The following is an 8,339-nucleotide window of genomic DNA, read 5'->3' on the forward strand; positions in this document are numbered from 1 at the left end:
AGAAAACACCAGCTCTTCTTAAGCAACAGTGAAGATGATACCTGATAGGGGTACTGAAGTCATTAGTCAAAAGTCTATAAGAGTAGAAGGGTATGTGTATTTCATAGCTTTCCAAACCTGTTTCTTTTAATGATTCCTCCTCTTCCGTAGGCTGTGAAGGATCGTAGTAATCGGCGCTATAGCGAAAGCCCACTGCGTTGTAGGAGCCCTCATCAGCCAAGGCCTCACTCAGACGTTTGTATTCTTCCTCTTGAAATCAGAAAGAAACATCAAAATCAGAAACTTTAACTAGCAACTCACAAAGTCAACCTGGAAGGTCAACCTAAATGGAAAGTGCTCAAAATGCCTTTCACGTGTTGAGAAAACTTGCCGAATAAAATTTAGACACCACATTTCAGTCCAATATTTATTTTAAGACTGATAAATGACTGAGCAACGACATTTCTCAAAGTGGGCCTGAAGGAAATACCAGGTTGAAAAATGGCTACGCTGCTCAGTATCAGGGCATTCCCCTTTCCAAAACTCCACAGTGTGATGGAGGCACCTGTTTGTAAGACACCTAACTATTAAATATTTTTTTCCTAATTAGAGAAGCCAGTTCAGAAACAAAACCCATTGAGTTTACAAAACCCATTTACTTCACAACGTTAGTTATGATACAAAATGGAAATACAAGCAATGTGTGTTGTCAGCTTCACTAAAGAAAAAAATCTCAATCATTTTGTGCAGTTTTTTTTTTGCTCCGTGGAAAAATGCATCTGTTCTTCACTTTAAGAATGCTTAACAAACCTCTTGTACAAGTAAGTGATTTATCCTGAAATGCAGGAAATATTTGTTATATTTTATGATGAATCAAGCAAATAAGCTACAAAGGGTGGAACACCACTGTTTTTACTCAATGACACAGGCCGAAGATTTTTACAAGAAGAGAAAACAGGTCAAAACATCCCGCAATCGCCATTAAGAAACAAAGGCTATTTTAGTTGAAACTTTGTTGTGGGTATAAGACTTCTTATTGATGGATTCGGCTGTTTATCTCTACTTTGTAGTAAGTTTTCTAGGTGAGAGGAATTAGTTATTGCCATTCTATTGGAGAAAAAAAAACATGATCATAACAGAGAAATTAGAAGTAGATTCTAAGAACTTGAGAAAGAGCCTGCCTACATCTTCTGGATATCCTGTACAGGTAGGTTAAACATCTAAACACCATTTTTCTTGCTTACCAGTTCTTATTACCGCACAGGTTTAGTCAAACAAAGAAATGTGGAGTACCGTATTATCATAAGTAGTATTTAATACAAAAGCACTCCCTTTTTCTTGCTACAGCAGAAGGAGGGCTTGCTTTGCCTAAAAAACAAAATCCTGATGTCCACTGGGATTTGCAAGGACTCCTTCCCATTCCCAATGGCTACTGTTAACAGATCACAAACAAGTGAGTACATCAGTCAATGCTATGACAAACAGATGAAGAAACATAATACTTTTATGAATCTCTTTTGCTGGAAAGAAGGCATGCAAGAAATTAATTTCTTATTGTAGTACCTTGCCTCGCCTCTTCTTCAAGCAAGTCCGTATGCAAGGCTAAATACCTCTCCTCGTCACACAAAGCCTCGATCCTGGCCTCTTCCTCCGACAGCTTGTAGTCCCGATTCCAGGATTCTGCATCGTACTCCGACAGGTCATGCAAATGACCGCGCCCATCGTACCTGGAATACGAATGTAAGGGTTAATGATGGGAATCCATCCGGGTTCAGAAGAGACATACTTACCCTAAGGGAATCCTAAAAAGAACAAATGAGAAAAATACCACTTAAAATAAGCTGACTTTCAAACGAAATAGATGTTACAGATACATACGATTCAATCCCTTGTAAGCGCAAGACAGAAAACCTAATTTCAGAATTCGAGTAGTACATTAGCAAGTGCGAACAGTACGATTTACTGTCGTAGGGGTAAAATATTAACTGACTTCTAAGAGAATCTGCTTCCTTCAGTAACCCTGTATAAAAAAACATCTCACTTCTTACCTTACATGGTTCAATCAACCATTCCTGTTTTACTTGAGACAACTGATATTCTTTCCTCTACCACTGAAAAAATGTACATCCACACAAGCCCGAGCACATAAATACCTATCCGTAAGAACCAAACGGACGAAATTTTCCTGCGTTCGCTCCGCTATTCCACCTCTCAGTCCAGAGTTCTTCGCCAAAAGAAAGTAGGAGGCGCTGGAGTGGCAATCAGGGCTAGGCTGGACCCCTAGCCATTTTGCTGAGGAAATAAGGTCTGGATCATGTGATAGAGAGACACACACATACACATTGGAAACAGGTACAGGACCATGCAGATTAAGAAGGTTCACTACTGTAAAGGGAAAACAAATCCAACACAGCATGACCTGTTGGACCCTAATGTTGCATTATTATATTCATATGCAACTTCGTAACCCTTTGCGCCAGTATGAATTTTAAGTGCGGACATGAGGTCGTGGTGTAAAATGCCAAGCTGATTTGAGTACACTGACTTTTGCTTTACCTTACAAGTATAGCAAACAATTTCTGCAATTGCCACTACAGCAAGTGGCCTGTCGAATGGTATTTTTGACACCAACCCAAGAACCAGTCCTGGTGCCAGCAGTCCTAAAGGTTTTGAGTCAGACTAGAACTTACAAGTGAGAAGTCAAGAGAGTCAAGTGAAGTAACAAGTGAGGTTTTCAGATGCAAAACCCAACTTATAAAAGGGCAAGAAAAGTGTATCCTGTGCAAAAAATATTACTTTGTCAGAAGTGATTTATTGAAAACAGGTTTGTACACTTAAATAGAATGATCAATATTAAGGCAAACTACAAGAGCCAGTCTTTTGCACACCTTTAGGATGATTTTGGTAGGTAACTGCCAAGTCAAATAAAAATGTTTATACATTCTAATACAGCACTTAGGCATCACTGGTCACAGACATCAGAGAAACTGTTCATTTGCCTTTTGGAGCAAACCAGATAAGGGTGCCATTGTCTTGACTGAAAGTCAAACACAGTGTATGGACACCTCAGGTGAGATTTGCAATGTCAGTGAACCACCTTAATTTACAGTTTTCATAAACATTTCTTTGGGAAATTTGATCTGGTTACATTTCAACACAGCCCAATAAAATAAAATAAAAAATTAAAGTATTTGGAAACGCCTTCAAGTGGAATAAAAGGTTTTTTTAAAGCTGCAGACAATACTGTCTACTGTGTTCTATTTAGTACATGATGGCGTTATTTAAACGCAACTTCTTACATTAAATTCTTGTAATCACCCTGTATTAGAATTAAAAACTGAGGAAAATAATAAGGAAAAACGAATATGCGAATACAGTTAACGGTGGGCTAATGTTGATGTTATCAGAGCAAATGTTTTGATGCAAGATGCAGAGTCATTTTCAAACAATGCTCAAATATTCTGAACTAGAGTGCCAATTTAGTAAAACCTCCGAAATCACAGCCATAGTTTTATCACGGCGAAAATAAAATATGGAGAGATGGCATTAAGGAGGTCACCCTGGTAGCTCAAAGAGATAGAAAACGACGCTGCATCTTAAGATGATAGTACATTTTCGTTTGGGTAATAATTGCACTGCGTCTTCGGCTGTTTAAAAGCCAGGGCCAGACACTGGTATAGTTGGCCCGCTGTAAAGTGGTTTATATGACAGAATCCCTTCTCGAATTAATAGAAAACAAAAGAAAATCCAAGCGGTCCCTTCGGAAGACATTAGTTGGTTAGGTATTGTTTCCCTTTCGCGTTTGTTAAACCGACCTATCAATCATGATCTTCTTGTCCCCCATCCATGGGATAAGATGTTTGCCCTGTTCGTGGAAGAGAGCCCTCTCATCGTCCCGGAACACCTTGCAGGCATAGCCAAACACCAGCAGCTCGGCGTATTTATTGCTGTCACTCTCCTCCTTCACTGCCTTGGACTCCTTGGTTGCACCGCGGCGATACATCTCCAGAAGGGATTCAGCAGATTTAACAAAATAAGTCCGTTAATCTATTAAAAGGGAAACGCACCGTTTCACCACAAACATATCACAAACCATTCGTGAGCACACAGTACATACCAATATGGCGGAATAAGTATATTCATTCCACGCTGTGATAAGCAGATTCGTCTATACTAAATAATCTAATTTAAAGTTATTTTTACTATTGACGATTTTGTTTTAGTTCAAACATATTTGTTTATTTTATTGTTTTAAAAGAGATTTTCGGATTTGGTTTTGTAAGCTATTTTTTTTCTTGTGTTGAAAGTGCTGTGGTAAATCGGTGCTAGTTACTTTTGCGTAGTAAATTTTGAGTTCTGATAGGGTGGGTTTTGTTGTTTGGTTTTACGTTATTTGTAGTTTTTTTATTGATATTCTGCTAACCTCTTTAACTAAAACGACACATATTAAACCAAACTACTGATTTGTAAGAATGTGAATATCATGCGGTCACATGATATTCACATAAATAACTGGTAATTTAAGTAGTTTCCATTGTGGGCATCACATTGCAACTCAATTTATGTCAAAATATGGAGACTAATAAACGCATATTTTAAAAACAGCATCTTAAGGTAAGAAAAGTAAAATACCTAAGGGGTATGAACAGGTAGAAATGTATGATGCTGTGCATAATGGAGAAATGTGAATAGTAACCAATCATAAAATACCTAATGTATACTGTGGTAACAGTTGTGATAGTTGTTTTCCTAACAGCAGTATTTTCTTTTTCGTGTTGTATTTAATGTTTACTTATTTAGTATCACAAATTTCCTATTGCTTTTCTGAACAAATGAAAAGAGAGGTTCCTTGAAAATGATTGTAAAATACAATAGGCCTAATTATGAACCTTACAGGAATCCTGGGATGAGTTATTCAGAGTTGTTTAAAAAGCACCTATTCTTCTATGACGGACATAGAGTAAAATAATAGTTGCATTATGCTTACTCCAAAGAAAAATGCAAACAAAATATTCTGAATTACTCACAGATACTGTTGTAGAAAGGTCACGTTGAGCCCAACATGAATATTGAATGCATCTTTCGTGAATTTATTTTTCACAATTACATTAATCAAAAATATTATGATCAGTTAATATAAGATATTTTAGGCTGGAAATAAAACTGAGTGCCAGCAGCTATATCACCCTGCAGCTCTCAGCCAGCTACCCACCCAAGCTCAGCAGCGTTGAGCCTGGTCAGTACCTGGATGGGAGGACTCCTGGGAAGCTATGGTTGCTACTGGAAGTGGTGTTAGTGGGACCAGCAGGGAGCGCCACCATGCAGTCTGTGTGGGTCCTAATGCCCCAGTATAGTGGCAGAGGCACTATCCTGTATATAGTGGATAGATGTCAGATGAGACGTTAAACCGAGGTCCTGACTCTCAGGGGTCATTAAAGATCCCCGGGCATTTCTCGATAAGAGCAGGAAGTTATCCCGGTGTCCGGTCCAAATTCCCCGCATCAGCCTTTACCATGGCCTTCCTCATTGTCCATGTGTATGAGTGGCTTGCACTGGCCCTGCGATGGACTGGCGCCCTGTCCAGGGAGAACCCTGCCTTGTGCTTGTTGCTTGCCGGGTAGGCTCCAGCTTCCCAAGACACCATATGGTATAAAGCGGTTTGGCAAATGACATGACATAAAACTATGAGTTACGTGTTGTTTGATTCTTAATGTTATACCATCCTGTACAAACAAAATATTTCACCCTTGGGATGTTATTGCTGGGCCAGCACAGTGGTGCAGAGCTTAGCATTGCTCCCTAGGAGGGCCAGCAGGGCTGGGGCTCTGGGTTCAATTGCAGACCTGGGGTGTTACCTACTGTACATGGAGTTTGCATGGGTTTCCTCTGGGTGCTCTAGTTTCCTTCCACAGTCCAAAGCTGGTGAATTGGGTTTTGTGAAAATTGCACCGGATGTGTTTGTTTCTACTGGCATCGTGTCCAGGGTGTAGCCCACCTTGTACCCTTTGTTTTCCAGCATAGACTCTGGATCCCCCGCAACACTGAGTTGGATGAAGCTGTGAGAAAATGAACGGCTGGATGTTGCTGCCAACAGGTTCAATAGAAAGTGGGAAGAACTAACAAAAATAAAGCAATAACTCAAGTCAGGAAGGGTTATACTGTGGTTGTATATCGTCGTCAATAGATTTTTATATGGAATACAGTATTCCGTTCTACCCACAAAAGGATTTTTAAATTTTGGAGGCAGTTCAGTAAAGGGCAAATGGTTATGACAGAAGAATGATTAAATCATCTTAGTCTTAGCAGAAGATGGATTAGCTAAGACATGACTAAGGAATAAATTATTTAATGGAATAAACAAGGTCGACTTCAGCAGTAACTGCAAATATATCTTTTTTTTGAGACTGTCAGAAAAAAATAGAAGAAAAGCACTGGAATAAGATACAAACTAAAAAAAGTTTTCTAATCTAATTGAAAAAAATAAATGAAGTCAATTTTAAAAATGTCCACTTTTAATAAATGAAGCTAGTTCAAAATGCAGTGATTTCACTTGCATTTTTCTCATCTCTACCTTCAGTGTTCAAGGTCCTAAGGTCTTTCACAGCATTAACACCTTAAATTTCTAAAACTAGTTAAAGTGGTTGAATTAAATGAATAATGTATTAATTCAGTTTCTAAATCAAGAACCGGAAGGTTTTGAGCAGTGGAGAAGAAGAAACTGATGTTGATTTTTTCATTTTGTTACAGCCTTGGGGAAAAAATGGTACATTCAATAGAAAACAGTAATGTGTTTACACCTTGTCAAACACATGTAGAAAAGTAAAAGAAGAGATTTTTGTAAAAATAAGCTTTTACAATGACTATTATAAAGTAATGATAAATATCTAAACTAAGGCAATGTAACAATTCGGTTGTCCCCTGACAGTTATATTTAAGCCAGACAAGAGAAGCAGGTCAATTGTATTATTTAAAGAACTAAAGAAAAGAAATAGGGGACATATATTCTTCCAGCTGTGAGCTTGATGTAGCCTCAACTTGTGTCCCACTTGAATGTTATTAATGACCTGTGCACATCATACAGCCAGTTGTTGACTGAAAAGGATTGATGAGATTAAATTACTGAATGTGCATTTTTTTCTCCCTATGAATAACCTATGAGTAATATGACATCTTGAGCTTCAGAGTGAACAGTGACGTCAGTAGAACGCAGGCTATGGATTGGAAATGACAGAGGTAACTACCCATTTACTGGACATGGGGAGGCAATTTGTATTTGTCAGTGCTGGAGATGGCAGCAAGATTTATCACCAATAAATCAAAATTGAGACTTGGAATCAGGCCTTTCTGTCCCGACGAATAACTTCCATCTTGGTTCAGCTTTGTGGTTCGTTTGACAGGCTGCTATTAGATTTGTGGCAGACATCCTGCACCTTTGAAATAATTTATATCTACAAAGATCATGGAATATCCCCCCATAATGCTCATAAAAAGCACCCTGTATAACACTGAAATGCAGATTTGCCTTAATGGAAAGTCAATCCATTTCTACTTTTTGAGTAGAAAACATCACTTTAAAATGATTTATAGAGTGTAAAAAACTAGATGTTAGTTATGTGCAACCTCGGCTAATGACAGTATATCATTGTTGGAAATTCATACTGTATGTTAATCTACAGTACGTACATGTTCAAGTAATTCTTTTCTCAATCTGAATGCCTATAGTACTCAGCTGCCTTGCTCTGTGTGAAAGATTCTCATGTTGAAAGTCACGCACCTAATTCTAATCAAGCTTTCAAGCGAGGGTGTTTGATATTATGGTGCTTGTTTGTGACCACTGACCTTGGAGTCTGCAAGCCAGGTTATATTGCCTGCTCTCATGCATGATTAAATGTGGAATCTTCAATTTGTTGGTAGATTTGGAAGCTATCAGCTGTTCAGCTGTACCCAGCAGTGTGTGGAAGAGAGTTTGTATTCATTAGCTTGACGCTTTACCCTCCAAACAGGGATAAGCTACTCTCTCCCTGACACAAAACCCACACACTGGCGCTGCAAGATGGCTTCAGGCTTCACTTAATATGACTGTCTCATGAAATGATACTTCCCAAAATTATACTTAACAAATATGCATTGGTAGTGCTGTGATACACCTGAGTGAATACTTCAACATTCTGTTCAATATAACAGACATTACCATAGCATTTCTGAAACACATGAAAGTGTAAAAGGAATACTTTGGAACTTCTTGGACTGGAAACTTACCAAATCAACACAATATCATAGGAAGAGCTTAATTTCCTCTGTAAATTGATAGAGTTGCTTAATATGGTCAGAATATTCAATGTTGACTTGTGGTAAACTAC

At 38.4% G+C, this 8,339-nt stretch overlaps 1 protein-coding gene and 1 long non-coding RNA gene across 4 annotated transcripts in view; one reads left to right on the forward strand and one right to left on the reverse strand.

Moving 5' to 3' along the window:
* The window catches only part of sfswap (splicing factor SWAP), a 72,484-nt gene extending 68,370 nt beyond the window's left edge, over nucleotides 1-4,114 (reverse strand). For 2 of the 3 annotated variants that reach the window (XM_088618714.1, XM_088618712.1), the window contains exons 1-3: nucleotides 2,133-3,938; nucleotides 1,543-1,706; nucleotides 118-249 (exon numbers count right to left, since the gene is read on the reverse strand). In XM_088618714.1, coding sequence (XP_088474840.1) covers nucleotides 118-249; nucleotides 1,543-1,706; nucleotides 2,133-2,395 — 559 coding nt within the window. In that variant the 5' untranslated portion in view covers nucleotides 2,396-3,938. Of the gene's footprint in view, nucleotides 1-117; nucleotides 250-1,542; nucleotides 1,707-2,132 lie in introns of all 3 variants that reach the window. The other variant, XM_088618713.1, reaches the window with a different exon arrangement.
* A 219-nt stretch (nucleotides 4,115-4,333) lies between these two features.
* Nucleotides 4,334-6,129, forward strand: LOC148641674 (uncharacterized). The gene is made up of 2 exons (XR_015929852.1): nucleotides 4,334-4,593; nucleotides 5,996-6,129. It is a non-coding gene; the product is annotated as an uncharacterized LOC148641674 (long non-coding RNA).
* Nucleotides 6,130-8,339: the final 2,210 nt, after the last annotated feature.

Source organism: Lepisosteus platostomus, chromosome 24, assembly GCF_059453375.1.
Source record: "Lepisosteus platostomus isolate fLepPlt1 chromosome 24, fLepPlt1.hap1, whole genome shotgun sequence".
In the NCBI taxonomy this organism is placed as follows: domain Eukaryota; kingdom Metazoa; phylum Chordata; class Actinopteri; order Semionotiformes; family Lepisosteidae; genus Lepisosteus; species Lepisosteus platostomus.